Source organism: Podarcis muralis, chromosome 9, assembly GCF_964188315.1.
Source record: "Podarcis muralis chromosome 9, rPodMur119.hap1.1, whole genome shotgun sequence".
NCBI classification, from domain to species: Eukaryota; Metazoa; Chordata; class Lepidosauria; order Squamata; family Lacertidae; genus Podarcis; species Podarcis muralis.
Genome location: NC_135663.1, coordinates 45,425,921 through 45,447,391, shown reverse-complemented (window position 1 = coordinate 45,447,391; position 21,471 = coordinate 45,425,921). Strand labels below are relative to the sequence as shown.

At 39.7% G+C, this 21,471-nt stretch overlaps 1 protein-coding gene across 2 annotated transcripts in view; it reads left to right on the top strand.

Annotated features, from left to right (window-relative positions):
* Positions 1-21,471, top strand: part of SH3RF1 (SH3 domain containing ring finger 1) — a 41,654-nt gene that overhangs the window by 12,717 nt on the left and 7,466 nt on the right. For both annotated transcript variants that reach the window (XM_028742893.2, XM_028742892.2), the window contains exons 3-8: positions 11,408-11,683; positions 12,603-12,698; positions 13,825-14,127; positions 14,950-15,060; positions 19,525-19,676; positions 21,198-21,368. In XM_028742893.2, coding sequence (XP_028598726.2) covers positions 11,408-11,683; positions 12,603-12,698; positions 13,825-14,127; positions 14,950-15,060; positions 19,525-19,676; positions 21,198-21,368 — 1,109 coding nt within the window. The remainder of the gene's footprint in view (positions 1-11,407; positions 11,684-12,602; positions 12,699-13,824; positions 14,128-14,949; positions 15,061-19,524; positions 19,677-21,197; positions 21,369-21,471) is intronic.

The following is a 21,471-nucleotide window of genomic DNA, read 5'->3' as shown; positions in this document are numbered from 1 at the left end:
AGCAAGTGATCAGAAGAAGCTATAATTTGTTGCATATTTCATCTTTATAACTAATGGTAGCTCAGTTACATTTGCCAATGGAGACTTGATTTCCCATTCACTGATCTTTCAAATGTTAATGTGCAAAGTATGTAATATTTGTTTTCAGTACCAGAACTTAACTGAGCTCAGAATCCTTCCACAACCTGCCCTCTCAGGTGATTACATTATAATTGAGATGTGTGCATTTCATTTTGCAAGAAGTAAGAAGTTCTTGCTAATCACAAATGGGAGTCAGAAATCTTTGCTGAATCTACTTAGAGAGATATTTCAGTAGATCCTGATCTACTTCTTCTCACCTCTGATTTAAAGCTTTCTCAAAGCAGCATATCTCACTGCATACCCAGAAGAATTTAGATCAGAGCTGGAGCACACAACCCGCAAGTCACATGTGGCCCACACAACCTCTTTTTGGTAGCCCTCAGCAACATTCAAGAAAAAAAATCATATTAAAGCCTTAAATATTTATTCTTTGTGTCATGTGGTGTTAATGAAATCACATACATATGTTTGTGTATTAAATCTGTTTAAAAATTAAATCTATTAGGTCTATTTATTGTGTATTTAATTTTATACACACACACACACACACACATATATACATATATATATATATATATATATATATATATATATATATGTATATATATATAAAATTAACTATAGGGACGTGGGTGGCGCTGTGGTCTAAACCACAGAGCCTAGGGCTTGCCGATCAGAAGGTCGGTGGTTCGAATCCCCGCGACGGGGTGAGCTCCTGTTGTTCGGTCCCAGCTCCTGCCCGCCTAGCAGTTCGAAAGCACGTCAAAGTGCAAGTACCGTATTTTTCGCACCATAGGACGCACTTTTCCCCCTCCAAAAATGAAGGGGAAATGTGTGTGCGTCCTATGGTGCGAATGCAGGCTTTCGCTGAAGCCTGGAGAGTGAGAGGGGTGGGTTGCCAGCATGCCGAAGCCTGCGCGCGCTGAGCTCAGCGCGTCCAGGCTTCCCGGACCTCCCCGCAAGCAGCGGGAGCGCTCCCGCTGTTTGCGCAGGGTTGCCAGCATGCCGAAGCCTGCGCGCGCTGAGCTCAGCGCGTCCAGGCTTCGCGGACCTCCCCGCAAACAGCAGGAGCGCTCCCGCTGTTTGCGCAGGGTTGCCAGCATGCCGAAGCCTGCGCGCGCTGAGCTCAGCGCGTCCAGGCTTCCCGGACCTCCCCGCAAGCAGCGGGAGCGCTCCCACTGTTTGCGCAGGGTTGCCAGCATGCGGAAGCCTGCGCGCGCTGAGCTCAGTGCGTCCAGGCTTCGCGGACCTCCCCGCAAACAGCAGGAGCGCTCCCGCTGTTTGCGCAGGGTTGCCAGCATGCCGAAGCCTGCGCGCGCTGAGCTCAGCGCGTCCAGGCTTCGCGGACCTCCCCACAAGCAGCGGGAGCGCTCCCGCTGTTTGCGCAGGGTTGCCAGCATGCCGAAGCCTGCGCGCGCTGAGCTCAGCGCGTCCAGGCTTCGCAGACCTCTCTACAAGCAGCGGGAGCCAGCGCTGGGCTCCCACGGCTTGCAGAGAGCTACCTGTTTGGGGGCTGGGGTTGGGGGAAGCTCGAGCTTCCCCAGCCCGCGCCTGGGGGGGAAATAATTTTTTTCCCTTTATTTCCCCCCCCAAAAAACTGGGTGCGCCCTATGGTCCGGTGCGCCCTATGGTGCGAAAAATATGGTCTGGTGCGCCCTATGGTGCGAAAAATACGGTAGATAAATAGGTACTGCTCTGGTGAGAAGGTAAATGGCGTTTCTGTGTGTTGCTCTAGTTCTCCAGAAGCGGCTTAGTCATGCTGGCCACATGACCTAGAAGCTGTCTGCAGACAAACGCTGGCTCCTTCAGCCTATAGAGCAAGATGAGCACCGCAACCCCAGAGTCGTCCGCAACTGGACCTAACGGTCAGGGATACCTTTACCCTTACCTTATAATTAACTATGTTGTGTATATTAAATAATACTGAATATATGACAAGCACTTTAATTTACGATACAGAAATTTAATTCATTGTGTGGCCCATGGATTCTGTGTCGAAGTACTCTTGCCGCCCACTTGGTATGAAAAGTTAGACCATCCATCTCTGCATATAGCAGTTCCTCTACCAGATTGCTTTTCAGACTTGAAGAGCTTTTTTAAAAAGTGTGTAGACTTTGATGAAGGTGACAAACGTTTTTCAGGCATGCACAAACCTTTGTGTGCACCACTTGTTTTACTGTGGGTAATACAGGCATAGGCAAACTCGGCCCTCCATATGTTTTGGGACTCCCCTCATCCCTAGCTAACAGGAACAGTGGTCAGGGATGATAGGAATTGTAGTCTCAAAACATCTGGAGGGCCGAGTTTGCCTATGCCTGGGCTAATATAATTAAAGTTGCACAACTTAAAGTATTGAGAGTGTTCTGTAAGAAAGGCAGTAGAATCTCCCCAAACTCAGTCTGAGCCTCAGAGATGCTCAACATAACAAGGATGAACATCAACCAACTTTGGTGAATTTTTATTTGAGTGTTGTGCTGCTGCTGTTTAGTTTTTTAGGGGATTATTATTTTAATATTGCTGTAACGTTGTAACTTTTTATTGGCTGTAGGTTTTAGTGTTATAAGGTGCCTTAGATATTTTTTAAAAGCCAAAGCATGCTGAAAATATTCTTTTTCTGCCAGCAATATATATTTCTTTCATTGAACTTTAATGTTTTCTTCCTAAAGCTATGATAAATTGACAAGTTCATATTCTGTTTGTTTCAACATCTGGATGCCACATTGTATCCATTTTTTGCCAGCAACACTCACAAACATATGGAGGAAACTAGTAACTTCACAATGGTAAAAGAGGCTATGGAACTTCTGGCTGCCTTTTCCTTTGCATCATTTACAGGGGAAATTTAATTAGCTCTTAAACTTTTAGATTTTTTTTTGTTTACAACAACAACAACAACAACAAGTTTATTAAATTTGTGAGGTCCATGCCTTTACAGTTTGACTGAATAACACAACTCCTCTTGGGAATAGCAAAGTTTATGAATTAACAAAAACATCAAGGAAAATGCAAAACAAGGTTTGCTTGAATACATGCATAAAATAATTTGGTAACAAATATATACCAGTACTTTAAAAAGAAGCCCTATGCATATCTCTGAGTAAAGTGATACTTACTCTTGGGTAAATGTATATAGGATTGCAGTAAAATACTTATGAAGAGAATCTGGGTTATTTTTCATTTCAAAAGAAAAAAAAACAAAGGTAGTTGTTTGTGTCCGTAAGAAAAAAAACCCCTCCATAATCCACAGTTGGGTGATATGCTTATTTGGACCAACCAAAGTGTTACAAAATAATGCAATCTGGAACTGTTAATCATGCAGGGAAAACAAGAGAATTAGGTTTAATGTTGTAGCTATGATGTCGTCTTGCAGCTTTAATTGAATTGAGAGCTTAACCATAGACAATGTTTCCCAAATCTTAAAATTCTATTCTTGGATAGTAGGAGGACTTTTATTTTTCCCCTCATTTTGCTGCAGTCTGGAATTGTGCCACTGTTAGAAGGGCAGTCTAGTCCATGGTATTTCTTCCTGGTTCATAATATCCAGCAAGACTATCATAAGATCAAAGCTTGATTATCTACATAACAAGGGTGTAATAATTTTATTTCACTACTTTTATCCTGCTAGTAGTTTCAGACTGAAGTGAACTTGACTGTGGGATTAGCAGATACCGTATTTTAAGACTAGCTGGAACATTATACCAGTTACTAGATTGAGGTAGGTAACCATGTTGGTCTGATGCAGTCGAAATAAATTTAAAAATAACAAAAATTGTCCAGTAGCACCTTAGAGACTTACCGTAGTTGGTCTCTAAGGTGCTACTGGACTATTATTTTTTATTTTATTATACCAGTTTGTTCTTTTGTCCAAAAACCAAACAAACTTCATTCTGAATATATAATATCCAGGAACAAATTGGTTTGGATTGGTTTGGTTGTAGCTTACATGCTCTTACTTCTCCTTTTGCTTTGATCTTAGAATTGTCATTCCAATAGGGGAAGTTAATTACCCATTCTTTTCATTGCTTTCTTCTGTTCAGCCTTTCTCTATTGTGCTTGTGAGGGCCTTACCTTTGACCTGCACAAATATTTTCCTACCTAAATATGCTGCATTCATAGTGAACTTTTAGTGGGATTATTTCATATGTATGTTCCTATATGGCTTCCAGTATCTAGGAAAGTTTCCTTTCAATTTTGATACTGATTCATTGTGTTAAAAACTAGTCATGGTCAAACCCGCTAATCTATGAATTCCTGGACATCAAATGTAGTTTGAGAGTGATTTTAAATTTTAATACAATCTTGTCAAGCTATTGCTACACATGTCCCACATTGGCCTTGACACTATAAACTCTTATCCTAGCAAGTATAAAGTATGACTTCCTATTAGGCATTTCACTCTTTTATGTGGTTCCAGCAATGCTTCAAGGTCATTCACGGAAGTATTATTTTCATTTCATCCCTAAAGAGCAAGGGATAAAAATGTAAGTTAAGATTGCTGGCTGGTATTTATAGTCCTAAACAATATAGTCTCCAGTTTAACACCATGGAATAAAAATGATAAAATCAAACTGAAAGAGGGCTAAGAGCTTATAAATTGCAGCTTTGTATTCAGGACGAAGTCTTTTTTGGCTACTCGATAAATTTGCCTGCTCTTCAGTGGAGAGTGGGGATGAGGTACCATATCTTGTTTCATTTTTAAAAAAATAATTTTTATTAAAGATTTTCATGGTTCACAAAAAATGTGCATTGTCTTTTTTCAGGTCATATAGTCCTTTTTTACATTTTTACATTTGATGTGAAACATTATACAGAATAAGGTGGGGGCGGAAGAAGAGTGGGAGAGAGAAGGGGGAGAGGAGATTGGGGTGGTAATATTTAGTATGTTTGTGACGTGTTATGCCACTGTCACTTGAGTAGGTTCTCTATTCATTCATTTTATATGTATATGTACACACATATACATGTAATTATGCATGCATGCATATGCATACACACAAACATACATTTTAGTGAGAGAAGTTGGGGTGCTCAGGGCGTGGTTGGTTATCTTTAGTTGGCTGCAGTGAGGTTTGTTCGGGGGGGGGGGGTTGTTGGGTAAGTTCAGCCCATATTGATTCAAATGCTGTTGGTAGGTTCTTGTTGGGCTGTGTATGTGATAAAGGGGAGCCATACTTGAGTGAAGGCGTCTTCTTCTATTTGTCCCTGTGTCAGTTTCAGTCTATTGGTTAATTTTTGTAATAAGTCCGTTTTCCCTATAGTTTGATACCATTGATCTGTGTTTACTTCTGACAGGTCTCTCCAGTGTCTGGCTATGATGTTTCTGGCTGCTGAGCTCTTTATAGTGTGTGGGGGCATTATTATCTTGGAAGATGTTTAATAGGGCCAATGGATTTATTCTGCTACCATATCTACTCATATCTAATGTGCCATCAAATTGAATGTGCACCTCAATATTTATTACGATGGATGATTTTTCAAAACTTTGAAACAAAAAAAAGTATCTAATGTGCCATCAAATGTAGTGCACACCCTAATTTTCGTGACATAATTTGGCCAAAAAATGTGAATATTACATTTGAGTAAATACAATAGGCGGATACCATCCAGAGACATTGTTTGCTTTTAAAATATAAAAGGTTCTAGGTTTCAGCAGATGAGCATTGTGCACTTTTTGTTGTTGGTTTTAAACCAGATATTTCCATCTGTTCTTTTTAGCAGGACAAACTAAGGATGCTTTCTAAGTTTTTGCTGATAAAAACTGTAAAAGTTGGGCTAGCGGATATAGTATGAAACATAATATTTGTGTTTTTTAAAAAAGCACGAGGGATAGATTTTTCCAAACTGTATTTTACCATACTGTATAAGGCTACATTGTTGTTTAGTCGTTTAGTCATGTCCGACACTTCATGACCCCATGGACCAGAGCACGCCAGGCACTCCTGTCTTCCACTGCCTCCTGCAGTTTGGTCAGACTCATGTTTGTAGCTTCGAGAACACTGTCCAACCATCTCGTCCTCTGTCGTCCCCTTCTCCTTGTGTCCTCCATCTTTCCCAACACCAGGGTCTTTTCCAGGGAGTCTTCTCTTCTCCTGAGGTGGCCAAAGTATTGGAGCCTCAGCTTCACGATCTGTCCTTCCAGTGAGCACTCAGGGCTAATTTCCTTAAGAATGGATGCGTTTGATCTTCTTGCAGTCCATGGGACTCTCAAGAGTCTCCTCCAGCACCATAATTCAAAAGCATCAATTCTTCAGCGATCAGCCTTCTTTATGATCCAGCTTGCACTTCCATACATCACTACCAGGAAAACCATGGCTTTTACTATACGGACCTTTGTTGGCAAGGTGATGTCTCTGCTTTTTAAGATGCTGTCTACGTTTGCCATCGCCTTTCTCCCAAGGAGCAGGCGTCTTTTAATTTCGTGACTGCTGTCACCATCTGCAGTGATCATGGAGCCCAAGAAAGTAAAATCTCTCACTGCCTCCATTTCTTCCCCTTCTATTTGCCAGGAGGTGATGGGCCCAGTGGCCATGATATTCGTTTTTTTGATGTTGAGCTTCAGACCATATTTTGCGCTCTCCTCTTTCACTCTCATTAAAAGGTTCTTTAATTCCTCCTCACTTTCTGCCATCAAGGTTGTGTCATCTGCATATCTGAGGTTGTTGATATTTCTTCCAGCGATCTTAATTCCAGCTTGGGATTCATCCAGCCCAGCCTTTCGCATGATGAATTCTGCATATAAGTTAAAGTTAAGGCTACATAGTACTTTGATTTTCAGTAGCTCTCAAAATAAGTGACATAGCAATTCATTATATTTTTCTTAAATATTTATTTATTATATTATTATTAGAGGTGGGTGCAACCCTCTGCTTCCATATAGAAAAAAGGGTTTGAAGGATTGGGAATTCCCATGCTGTCTCCCAAACATTTTGAGTCTATGTTTTGGATGTCTTCAGCTCTGCTAGGTAGAGAACTTACCATGCATTTACCACAGTGTTCCATTATGTAGTTGGTTGTGGTGGACATAGGCCCAAACTCCTTGTGCCAGCATGACATGATAACACATTGTCATAACAGATTTGTGTGTTTACCGCTGCATTGGTTAGCCACAGTTGTTAAAATATATTGTGTGTGATAATTTTACATTTTGGTAAATCTACTCATAACGAAAACACCTCTAACCTATGCTCTGCATAAGGCACAAGCATTATTTCTATTTTCTGCCGTGATTATTCATCCTTTTGTGCCCTATTTAATAATAGACAAGTTAATATTTTAGTTAAAAATAGTTGCTTTAAGAGGCCAACCAGGTGTTTTCAAGAATAATTTCATAACCAATCTTTAAAGAGAGCTTTATTTCGGGGACTGTGTTCCATGCAGCATGGAAATTCAAATAAAAGCAAATAATGAATGCAGCTTTCCAGCTACAGTATGCATGTGGATTATTACATGTGCATATAAGGAAGGGGTAGTTCAAATTAGCACACTTTCTGGTTCTGTAAAAGTACTATAAAACGAAAGGACATTGTAATTGTATTTTATTCACTGTATTGGTGAAAACTAATTGGTAGCTGTTTTTCCTACACCTAATCCTACTGACCTTTTAAATATTTTTGAAGATCAGAGCTATAGGCCATAATCCCTAGCATGCATTAGAAGTAAACCACATAGGTTGGGAAATGGAACTTTATTTTGGCCAAAAGAAAGTGGAGTGGGAGGGGTGTTCTGTCTATTGAGTCATATTTTGGAGAGTTATGGCTGAGGGATATGCCATGTTGGGTTTTGGGCTCATCGTGCATTTCTGCCATGTATACGATCTGTGGCCTTGTGCAAGTCTTCACCTAATATAGTCTAGTGTGAGGGCAATAGAGCCAGATTGTTTTCAGCATCTGATATTCAGAAGTATACAGTCTCTGTCCATTTAGATCCTGGATCACATGGAGGGGCTTGGTTAAGTGGAGCAGTCAGGGGCAGCTTTGCGTGGGTGGAATTGAAGAAGTTTGTGATGAGAGGGGTGGACTTGCAGTACCCACACTTTGAAAGTACCAGCCCCCATTAAGTACCAGCACATGTCAAATAACTGAATTTCTAAATAATTTAAAATGCTTTATAGATTACACATCAAATATATGAAGCTGCCTTTATACTGGCTCAGACCATTGGTCCATCTAGCCAAGCACAATAAACGGGCATTTTAATGAGCTCTCTACTTTACCATGCAGAGCGAGGAGCCAAGATCTAAAAAGTGCAGAAAAAAGCATAGAAAAGGAGCATAAAAGATGTAGGGTGGGAAATTTACTAGAGTTTTGAGATGCTGAATGGCAAGCTGTAGAGTAATCACATTTTTACATATAATGCATAGACAGAAATACTATCTGCAATTGCTTCTCCTTGAAGCAATAAAATGAGATATGGAATAACAACAGATAATTTCACTGAAAACCTGAAGTGTGGTGTTATGCACACATGCTATAGATATTAAAATTATTAGAGGCACTTTTGGTAGCAAGGGTGATGTGCTCAGTAAGAGTTTAAAGAACATCAAAGGAAAGAGGAGAACATGCAGCTGCTATAAACACTGAAGTACTGGTTTCCTTTTCCCCCACCCCAGACCACTTGGTCTTGGTGGAACTCTTAAGTGGTAGACTGATCTGGGGATAAATGGTTGGTGATAGTTTGTGGCTTTTTCAGCAAAAGCCTTGGAATTTACTTCAAAAATAAAACTCATTCAAAGCAGTCATGTTTACATAGATCTGTACATATAGTTTGGATAATATTGTCATGTATTAAACTGCTTTTCCTTAGAAATAACTCAAGGGGTAAAACTATAGCTACACATTGGTGCATCCCTCTCACTGCTCTACAATACCTTTAGCCATCCTTTCATGGCTAGTCAAATGAAACAGAGACAGAATGAAATGTAAACACTAACTCAGCAAATATTCAGGGACCTGTAAAGTAACCAAAAGCTGCTGAGCATGGGGAGGGGGGGAGGTGTCAAGGATTTAGGAAGCTGGTTCAAAAGGCTAAAGATCCCCAGCTGTGATCTTGCTCTCACCCAGAGAATCTGAGAACCATGTGAAGACAGTGTCCTGGTGGCCTCTGAATATATTGCACCCAAAAGAATAATCCAAACCAATTGCTCTGGTTTTAGCTTACATGTACTGGAATGAAGAAGTATTTCCTTTATTTCACTTCTGTATAATTTAACCGTTTCTTCTTGTTATTTGTGGCTGGGGTAGAGCTTAGTTCTACTGAAAATTACACTGTAGAATCAGTTGTATTCCATGCATGTCACTTTAAAAGATTAACTTCATTCATATTAGCTATACTTTAACTGGAATTGTAAGGGGGGGGGGATACAGTAACCATCTGTTCAAATGTTTGATTAGAGTTGCTTTGTATGATTTTGTTCTAATACTATTACAGTCAGCCATTAATAAGGTAAATCAGTGTAGTGCAGTCACTGAAACAGGGTTTCAGCACTATCAGAACTGTAATCAAATTTGTATTTATGTTCTCATATTAAGCATGATTTGTGAGACTTGTAACTTACTAAGAGATTTTTCATCATTGACAGGCAGGGTGTGTATGGAGGAAGGACTCTTCCTGCAGATATTTTGTCACTAAAGGGTTGAGCTCAGTGTCAGAAGTGGGCCCCGAGACCTGGCATGAGGCTTGGTGCAATTGCTCCAACTGCACCTTTATCATCCAGACCTGTAACAATGGGTGTTTTCGTTTTCGTTTTACCACCTGCTGTTGATGGAATTGCATTCTTCCATACAAAAACAACAACCCTGCACAAACAATGACTACTAGCCACGATGCCACGATGGCTACTTTCTACCTCCACTGTTGGAAGATGTATGCTTCTGCATGCTAGTTGCTGGGAATTTCAGGTGGGGAGGGTGCTGTTCAGCTCAGGTCCTGTTTTCTGACTTCCATAGGCATCTGGTTGGCCATTGTGAGAACAGGATGTTGCACCTCATGGGCCAGTGGCCTGATCCAGCATTTAAACATGCAATATGAAGTGATGCAGTTAGTATGAAAGTACTGCTTCAGTGAGAACTATGCAGGAGTTATCACAGGAAGAGCTGGAAGAATGGGATGAAATATCAAAGAGTGAGTGAGTGAGTGAGTGAGACTATACAATAGGTAATAATTCACACAGTCCTTTCAGTCTTTTCTTGCTGTTTTATCTCAACAATAACACTGTAATGTTGTACTGAAAAACAGTTTGCAAGCAATTCGTTTTTTGGAGATGTATATTTGGAGAGAGAATCTAATTTTTTTCCAGTCGCGGAGCACAAAACAAGTCTGCAGTCCTTATTTTTCTAGAACACTTTTATTGTAGACAAATTGTGGTTTGCAGAAAGCCATATGAATGAGAGAAGGATAAAAGTCATGTCTGCAGAGAATGCAAAAAGAGTGTTCCTGGAAATTTGAGATAGTCTTTAAATTTCGATTAGAGTAGTGTGATACAGGGGGAATTGTGGTTTGCAGAAAATTATCCTTGTCTCCCAGTTCCCACATTACAAGTGCTCAGTTTCCCAGACTCTCTGTAGAAGAGGAATCTCATCATTGTGAAGAGACAGGAATCATACAAGGGCATAGAGGGAATTAAAAAATGGCTTCATCCTTATTCGTATTATACTGACATGACTTTCACAGGACATCATGAATTCTAGATAGAGATTTTCAGAGTTCGCTGTAAAATGCATATATTTTTAATCAGGAAAAAGTAGGAATATTCCATGGCCATGATTCTGAGTTTGTTCTCAATGGCAGGAGTGCCCACTGAACAGAAGTCTACTCTTGTGACACTCTCTGCAGTGAAAAGGGGCTGGGAAAGGCAACTGTGGGTGATTTTCCACTGCAGCCGCTTATGATGCCAAAAATGTTTTTAAAGGGCTTGGGGACTCTCTGAAGCAGCATGAAAAGTGGCTCAAGAGGAAGGAAGAATTGACAAAACACAGACTTGCCACTTTTTTCTGGTGTGATCGTTGCCTGGATCATGGTCTCATTTATGAATGGCAGCAACTCTTTTTTTTGAAGAACGTAGTTAGCATCCTGGGCAATTTCATTTATCATCCTTCCTTATACTATCTTTTTTCAAAATCATTTTTAAATTTCTAGTTCAACAACACATACACAGCCTTAGTTTAAAACTTAAAAGCTATTCAGATGTCTGATATGCGAATGAAAGTCATATGAAAAGTCAGTGACAGAGTTTGGTTGGATGGCTTATTTTCTAATGCAATGGCTTGTTTTGTGTGTACACTTCTTTTACATTCTGTGACTATGAAATGTGATTTCCCTCCCTCTGTAGGGTGTACCTCAGTTACCTTGTGCCAAAGCATTATATAACTATGAGGGGAAAGAGCCTGGAGATCTTAAATTCAGCAAAGGAGACATTATCATATTACGTCGGCAAGTTGATGAAAATTGGTATCATGGAGAAGTTAATGGTGTCCATGGATTTTTCCCGACCAATTTTGTCCAGATTATTAAACCTTTACCTCAACCTCCACCTCAGTGCAAAGCACTTTATGACTTTGAAGTTAAAGACAAGGAAGCAGACAAGGATTGTTTACCCTTCTCAAAGGTAAAACAATTTTTTTAAAAAATGCTTTTAAAAAAATGTTTTGAAAAATACATTGAATTTTGCATACCTCACTGTTGCCACCTAGTGTCACATTTGTATATTGCACTTTATAACACATTTGAAATGTTTTATTTGCAGCTGTGTAGATGAGACCTTAGTGACAGACATATATGAGCACCCAGTGTTTATATTTACTATTTTTCTAATTCTTTCCTTTCCTACCTACAGATATTTACTTGTTCCCTTATTATTGGAAGCTCTCTTTTTTTGTTTGGGTTTTTAAATTTTGAGAATTAATACATTCACTTCCCCTAAGGACAATGTTTTAACTTTTATTTTAAGTATAATGCATGATGGAATTAGTTCGATTTCCCCTGCCACCAGTTCATTCTCTCAAAGAGAGGGCTCAATGTCACCTAGTAAGCCCCATGGTATACTAAGAAGTTGAACTTATCTGCCCTGTTCAAATCTGAACACATTGTATGTTATACTAAATTGGCTCTTTAAGACTGTTTATAACTGGATGAATTTCAGTTTTCCTGTTCCTCAGTCTGATTTACCCCCCCCCCCAGCAAAGTATATTAAATTATTAAATGTATTTTAATTTATATATAAATGGAAGAGCTTGGCTTTAACTTTTATAGAACTCCAATGGATTGGTCTGGGAAGTAGCCATGAGAATAATGGTGTTGTTGGTTGCTTCTGTTTTAATTAATTCTCAAACTTGGGTCCCCAGCTGTAGCTGGACTACAACTCCCATCCTCCCTTGCTAGTAGGACCAGTGGTCAGGGATGATGATGGTTGTATTCCAATAACAGCTGGGGACCCAAGTTTGAGAAACAGTGCTATTCTTGATCAGGAAATGCATGTGTTCTTAAAAGAAATTAGTTGCTTAATTGCGTATTTCTTTTTAATGTAGGATGACATTCTGACTGTGATTCGCCGAGTAGATGAAAACTGGGCTGAAGGAATGTTGGCTGACAAAATAGGAATATTTCCTATTTCATATGTTGAGGTGAGAGAACCATAAAAATATTTTAATATACAATATAATAATAGTAGAAAATGTAATATATACTTGCAATAAACTTGTGACTTCCTAGATAATCTTGGTGGCCAGCCTCACTATTTTCTGTGCTTTGAAATGTAGGGACAAATTAAGAGTTCCGATAAATTCAGTTATGTAACAGATACACACTTTTATTGTGAGCTGAACTTGTCACAGAATCCTTGGGTGCAACTGCAGAGCAAACAAATTGGTATTTGTCCATTGTGTATGTTGAAATCTATTCATTCAGAACTGGTAGTGTGGAAATATTGTGGGATAGGGAGCAAAGGTGTCCTTTAAAAAAGTTCTTGAGTTTGTGTTTATTCTCTCATCACTTATGTAAAACATCACTTTTACATTTATGGCATACCAGTGTTGGAATTTTAAGAAACAAAATTCTGGAAACAGAAACTGAATTGAGGAATTCCAAGAAACCAAAAAAATCAGTTCAGTTTTAAAATTGGAGGTTAAAATGGCTGTAGTTTTGAACGTTTAGGTCTGTCACTGCCATCTTGATTTCAAATGGCATCCAAGCATATCTACAGATGGATAAAAATCTGCTCCTCAGAATCAGGTACCATCTTGGTTATGATATCTTAAGAGGTGTCCAAATACATAGCAAACGAACAACTTTCCAAAATATTTTATTTATTAATTCACGAGATAACCATGAGATGGTGTGTGAGAGTCTCCTTGATCACTTTTCTGAAACACTTGCATCCCTGCTCTCAATCTCTTAGGGCTTATGATCAAAGAACTGACAATTATGAATAAATGATACATTTTAACGGATCATTCTGACAATATACACATAGAAATGGAGAATCAGCAGATAGCTCAACCCAAAATTTCCAAATAGGAAACTTTCAAAAATTTGTTTTTGAAATGACAGCCAAATGTATAGTCTTTCTTCCTCTCTGCCCCCCTTTCATATTGTCAGTTGCTGAGGTGCCCCAACAAACAGCTTCATGTTTTCCTTTCTTGAAAAAAAATGTCTTTAAAAAAGCCATTTTCCATTTGAAACACCAGCTTCCTTCATGTGCAAGCACAACTGATTATTCATTTTTAAATTCTGCATGTCATTGTTTTGCAGTTTAACACAACAGCAAAGCAGCTGATAGAACTGGACAAGCCCTCAGGTTCAGCAGGAGACTCTGGGGAAGGCACGTCTGGTGCATCCCACAGCAATTCAGTTCAAAAGCACACGGATACCAAGAAGAACACCAAAAAACGCCACTCCTTTACCTCTCTTACCATGTCCAACAAGGCTTCGCAGGCTTCTCAGAATCGTCATTCAATGGAAATCAGTCCTCCTGTCCTCATCAGCTCTAGCAACCCTACTGCTGCAGCCCGCATCAGTGAACTTACAGGCCTTTCCTGCAGTGCACCTTCTCAGGTAATTTTCTAGCAGTAGAATACAAAGCATATCATAGCTTTTTTTAGATGAACAATTTAAAAGGTTGTCAAAATAAGTGGAAGATAATTGTGACTGACTTTCTGAGTTTGTGCAAGCAGTCATTAATTATACATAAAGGGACAATTTTCATGCACTCCCAAAATATTATAAGCTGAAGAGAGCTGTTACTGCTCTTTAAGTAACTGAAAGGTTTATTTCAATATGAATAGCTTTTTGTTTAAAAACATGCATGGAACAAATTATTTTTTAAATATTTTGCATGAACTACTAAAGTATATGACATTTTGATTTCTTGAACAAATTGGAGTATAAAAATATCTGTCACTAGGCTGGCTGAACATGGTCATGGGGAATACTAATGTATTTTGGGGTGGGTAAATATGAACATGGGAGGGTGTGGTTTCACCTTGACTGGAGAGGGGTTGTGGGGGAGTGGTGTCATTACCGTGGGATATTCTGAATTACAAAGGGAATGTTGCTGGACTGCTGAAGGTAGCCATCATCTGAAGTGGGAAAAGTCCCATTCCAAATATTAATCCAGTCTTCGGGGTGATGTTCACCTCACATCCTGAAAGTAATGAAAACACTTGGACTGAATACATTGGCCCACCACTTACACTATTACTATTACAAATACTTGTAGTTCATTTTATTTTATTTTGTTTGAAGGTTTGTGGTCCAAAACCAGACTTAACACTGTTTAGGAAAACCCCACTGGTTCATATGCTCCATTCATAACAGTAGTTATTTTATCTGCTGATAGGCCCATAATGAGTTTAACTTTTTTTAACGTTTTGATAGGTTCATATTAGTACTACGGGGCTAATTGTGACCCCACCACCCAGTAGCCCAGTGACAACAGGGCCTTCATTTACCTTTCCACCTGAAGCAACCTACCAAGCTGCTCTTGGTGTAAGTACTGTTTGACATTATGTTGTAGTTTTATCTGAATTGCCCTTTGTTTTTACATAAATCTAGAAGCTACAGTTTTTGCAAGCTGCTTTGAGGTGTATTGTGGGGGAACATTTGATTTCTATATAATGAATTTTGCCCCTTTGGAAAATAATAATGCTCTGATGGTAGGACTGAAAGACTCTTGTGGCTTCCAAAATATTTCAAACCCAGAATCTATTATGAAGTGCTATGTTGAATTATTCCCTTTAATAGTGAAGTGCAGTAACCAAGAAGCGAAATGAGGCCACCCAAAAATCAGATCATGGCTTCTGCATGCTTGAGAGACACCCTAGAAATATTCAAGTTCATGAATTAAAACAAAACTGCCTGGTAGGAACCTCTGCCCTTACAGAATATTGAAGACAGTTGACTATATAGAGACTATAGAGACAGGATGTGGTCTAAAGCAGTGATTCTGAACCAGTGGGCCATGGATCCCTTGAAGGCTGTGGAGTAACATCAAGGGGTCTTTGAAGCTATTGTCAGCAGCAGTGACACAGTACAGCAAATCCCTTAGGTGGTGGGCTGGAGTTTGGAGCTGGGACAGAAGGGCTGGGATGCCAATAAGGCAGAGTACTCAGATAACTAGTTGTTGTCCTTCATCTGATGTGCTCCGAGTTCTGCCACCCATCGGCACCTCCTTGTTTCACCCTTTCTTCATGCAGGGAGCCCAACCCGTCCTTGCACAGGGTGCAGCCCACCTTCACAAAGACTACCCATCCAGGACAAGAGGAACTCTATTCTTCTTTCCCGTTGGATTTTCCCAACTGCTTTCATGCCTCTTCTCTTTAGCACTGATACCTTGGACAAGTCAATGCATAGCATAGGTGGCTGGCAGAGAAAGCAAAAAAACAGCTGCGTGCTGTGGTGTGTTAGGAGAAGAGGCAGAAGAAGGAGCTGCTGTTGCTGCTTGCAGTCATTTGGAGGAGTCTTTTATCCCTCCAGTGCTACATCCCTTTTTATTTCTGCAGAGCACCTGGCCTTCCTTGCGTAGGCACGTTTTAATTTGACAGCCTGAAAAGGAGAGAGGGGGCACAATTTGCCTGTGAAAGAGTGCTTTTGAATGGATGGAATATTGGCTTTATCCCATTTTTTCATTCATTCAAGAAGGAAAAAAGAAGGGGGCAGTGAGCCTGCTCGTTAATTCCTTCTTAATTTCCAACCTTCATTTCTACTTAGAAATGAGAAGACATGGAGAAACTGTACGTAGTCTTTTCTCACTCCTAGATCTATATTGTGGCTGGATTCCAGCCTGTAATTTCTTACAGTTGTGAGAAGTACATTCTCCCTCTGTCTGTCTGTCTGTCTCTTCCTCTTCGCCTCCCACCCTTTCTCTAAGAAACGTTATTTGTTAAACAATCAATACAGAATCAGGTTGAGCTGAATGGAGGTTGGTAAGCATTTTGGTGCATTGCCTGTAAAGTTTATGTTGCAGAATAATGAAAGTTCATTGGTGTACCATAATAGGTTAACTCTGTTGTTGTTATTGGCACTGAATGAAATCCAGGCAATATGAATGTTCAGTTCTCTGTGATAGCAGGGAATCTGCACATGGTACGGATGAGTGCATAAGTGAAACTGGTATTTTTTTAATTTTTTAAAGAAAGTTTTATACAAACAGTTGGATATATACTTGATTATAGAATTGTTAGGAGGTGGCTTGGGTTTTTGAAACATAGTTTGCCACACAGCTTTAGTTGCTGCTACTCAAAAACAATTTGAGGTTTTACAGGTTCATGGGACTAGTTTCACAATTTTAAAGTAGCACGTTTCCTAGAATGTGTTGCAATGCGTATTTTCTGAAATGTTAGGTTGCTTCTTGTAGGATGGATATTAGTCACATTTTGTATTCACATTTTGAAAATGACCTGAATTGTCTTATGAAGAAAATCATTCTTGTGAAGAATATGTAGGGAAGTCGCACAGAAAGTCCTTGGGCTGTTAAGTGGAGTAGAAACCTGTAAAAAGTAGTAAAACCTTTTATTATATATACACTGCCATGTATTGGCTGCTGAGTGATGTATGTGAGCTTCTATTTTCTGACACTTTCCAATACATAATATGCAAAGTGTATGTTTGGCTGTAGTGAGTGGTTAATTGTTTCTGAGCTGTTTCAATTTGCATTGACATAATAAATAATCCCATTTAGTCAAGTTATTGAACTTTGTTAGCTTGATTTAATGCTTGCTAATCTGATAAGAGCTAGAAAGTGTTTACAGCTCTTAATCAAGGACAAAGTACTTCCCAGGGTATTTATCTATGTGTATGAACAAACCAACCAACCAGTCATGTCACCTGATTAGAAATACGTAATATGGATTCAGGTGTCAGGGAACTATATAATGGTTATTTTCTATATTGAGTAGTATAGCTTTCAACTCTGTAAATAAGACCATAGATCCCACTCCTCTATTTCTTACTTCCTGGTTCCTAAGTACTTTAGAAGGATAGTAACTGCTAGGTTTAATCATATACTCTGAGACCAGAAACAAGCACATTCCCATTTGATAGTTATGAAGGCTGTATGAACTGTGTATTGATTTGTAATGTTTTGTTGGGTCTCTGGACCGTAATAAAGATTGATGATGATGATAGTTATGAAGCACCTTGCAGTTTGCCCAAGGATGCTAAAATGCTAATGCTAACCCCTGGCTATGGTACAGCACAGGATATGAGATATATCAGCATCCAAATATCTGAGGGTGTTTGAACCAGGGCCCCAGTGACTGTGTGTGACTTCATTTGCATGTTGCCACTACTACTCTGATCAGCCTCTTTTCATTAAACAACTCTTTAAAACAGGGGTCAGCAAACTTTTTCAGCAGGGGGCCGGTCCACTGTCCCTCAGACCTTGTGGGGGGCTGGACTATATTTTTTTTGGGGGGGGGGAAATGAACGAATTCCTATGCCCCACAAATAACCCAGAGATGCATTTTAAATAACAGCATACATTCTACTCATATAAAAACACACTGATTCCCGGACCGTCCGCAGGCCGGATTTAGAAGGTGATTGGGCCGAATCCGGCCCCCGGGCCTTAGTTTGCCTACCCATGCTTTAAAAGGAAAGAGGGAGTAAATCAGGTAGAATTGGAACCACCTGCCTCCTGAGAACTTTTATTTCTGCTTTGCATATGTGGATCTCCCTTGTTTGTTGTGGTAGCCTGTTTACTCCATTTGGAGGGGGATTGGAACAAGCAACCTCATGAATGTATTTGTTCCTGCTTTAACAGATGCCTAATGGATCGCTGTGGCTGCTGCCTAGTTATCATGTTGTGGGTATGGCAATGTGATGAAACTGTCTGCAGGTCAGCCTGTATGGGTTGGCTGCCTTTGTGTCAATGTAGTGTGTGGAAGTTGTTGCTGTATAGTTACTGATTGGTAGGCTGTAGCAGAGTTTTCAGGGATGCTGTGGGCATGCCCATCATTTTTAAATAGTAATTACATTTTCTGGATGTGTGTTTTTCCCCTGTCCTGGTTTGAACACTCATAATCTGTAGTGGCTGGGTATCTCTGGTTCTGACATAATGTGAAGTATCAGCAACAACATAGAGAATAGTCTGAAGTTTTACAAATGAAAAGAGTAACTAAGGGATCCAAGAATAGAGCCCCATTAGAAACTGCCAGTTAAAAGCGCTCTTTCCATTGCTTATCTCATAATTTTCAATCCTAATTTTTGAATAATGGCACTTAAAATAAAACAGTAAGAGGTACCTTTTGTATCCCAGCTGTCAAAGGGAATTTTGCTGTCAAAGGGAACAGCTATTTTATTTTATTACTTTATTTAACTATTTATCTATTTATTTATACCGTGCCTTTTCTCCCTAAGAGGGACTCAAGGTAGCTCACATAAAAATAAGAACAGCTAAAAACATAGAGAAAAACAAAGTAATGTTTGGGTGGCTTGTTGTTGAAATTTGTTGCTTACTGCATTACAGCTTCTGGTTTCAAAGCAGCCATGGATTGCAGTCCTTTTCAGACCACTGAATATTGGAAATATGTTTGAAAAACTTTGGGATTTATGCCACAAATTTGCATTGAAGTGTGTGGATAAATGATATTATATTCATGAAATAAATGTTATAAAGAGACTTAAGTAGTTATTTCTCTATTTTTTCCTTTCCTTTTGCCTATACAATTATGTTTTGTATTTTCTTATAAATGAGTATTAGTTTTAGAGTTTAATATGGTTTTAAAAATTCAATAAAATTGTCATTAAAAAAGAAATGTGTATTTAGACACAATGCTTAATACAAGGGATTGTCCCGTTACATTGTATCAGAAAATGGAGAAATTGGTGTAGAGTGGAACCTCTACTCACGACCACTGGATCCAAGTCAATTTGGGAGTGTGTAACTGTGTGTATTTTCAGCTGAATATTAGTGCCAAAATGACATTAAATTTCTGAATATTTTATTTCTAGACACTGAATCCCCCTCTACCACCACCACCTCTCTTATCTGCTACAATAATTCCTCCAACCTCTGCTGGGCTGCCTTCAGGAGCAGCTCAAAAATCTGCAGCGGGATCAACTGAGCAAATAGCACATTTGCGCCCACAGACAAGACCAAGTGTGTAAGTGAAATAAAAGCTTGTTGAGTATAACCTTGAAATGGTATCAAAGAGCAGAATTGCCAAAGGAAAAAAATTCAAGTATTTCTGGATAGACAAGGAATGTTTGACTTGTCATCTGGGGTGAAAAGTGCCTGGTGCATGTGAAAGGGATGGCAAAGGTTCTCATTGCACCAAGATCTAGATTGGCTACCATGACCAGCCTGGACTGGTCATGAACAACAATAGCAGATTATATGAGGTACAGAAAATCCCTGGAATGGTTTTGCCTGACACAGCAGGCTCATTCACACATAATGCTAAACCATAATCTATTAAACCATGGTGTAGCAATATGTGTGAGTCCAAAAGCTTTACTATGCTTGTAAAGGTTTGTAGATGGTGTATAAAACTTAGATAATGTTAACTATAACAGTGTTATGTGTGAACCCAGACCTCCTCTATAACTATTGTTAAAGATGTGTGTCACTGCCCAAAAGCTACAGTGCCATGAGTGATGAATGTAAAAAAAAAATAAAAAATTAAAAAAATCATACTGCTCTTGCTGGTACTTTTAACTGTTCTGAGATGTAATAAATCAAGGTTTAAGTTATTGTCTGCCAGATGCCTCAGCACTGATTATTATTTATTAAGGTAAAAAGGTAAAGGTACCCCTGCCCGTACGGGCCAGTCTTGACAGACTCTAGGGTTGTGCGCTCATCTCACTCTAGAGGTCGGGAGCCAGCGCTGTCCGCAGACACTTCCGGGTCACGTGGCCAGCGTGACGAAGCTGCTCTGCCGAACCGGCACCAGAGCAGCACACGGAAACGCCGTTTACCTTCCCGCTATAAAGCAGTACCTATTTATCTACTTGCACTTAAGGGTGCTTTCGAACTGCTAGGTGGGCAGGAGCTGGGACCGAACGATGGGAGCTCACCCCGCCGCGGGGATTCGAACTGCCGACCATGCGATCGGCAAGTCCTAGGCGCTGAGGTTTTACCCACAGTGCCACCCGCGTCCCTATTATTTATTAACTATGCTTAATATTAATTATGGTTAATGTTAACTGTGGTTTAACACTATGTGTGAACCAGGCCTCTGCACTGGCAAAAGTCCTGGGACATAGTTAATGATTCTTGACCAAATCAGGTCTCCTGGGTAGGAGCTTAGTTACAACTTGGACCAGCCAATGGACAAGTAGGCTTCTATATTGACCCTCAAGGGATATATGCAAATGACGGAAGACAGATGAAATCAAGAATGGTTCTTTCAACTATTGACATGTTACTCTTTAACTGTCACCAACATTTGGACATTTGATAAGGAGTTAGGGACAGAATTCTTTGGATAACTCTTTGTATGTGCAGCTATTTCTCTGATTGAAATTTCTGTGACTACCTAAGGAGCTACTTCCCATTCTTAATGAACCCTCATGGCTCAATTTTCAAGCAGCAGTCACTCTGCAAGGAAGCCATGACTTGCTTAGGAAAAGTTTTTTTTGTCTAGTTTTTCCTGCAGACCATTATAAACAGTTTTGTTTTCTAGGTATATCGCTATTTATCCATATACTCCTAGAAAAGATGATGAACTGGAATTGAGGAAAGGAGAGATGTTCTTGGTGTTTGAACGTTGTCAGGATGGCTGGTTCAAAGGAACATCCATGCATACAAGCAAAATTGGTGTGTTCCCTGGCAATTATGTGGCACCAGTCACAAGGTGAGGCTTTCAGTTGAAGTATTTTTTACAAAGAAAAGGGGAAGCAACTCCATTTGGATATCCAGATTTTCTGTGGTGGTGGTGGCTTATTGGGATTGGGAGA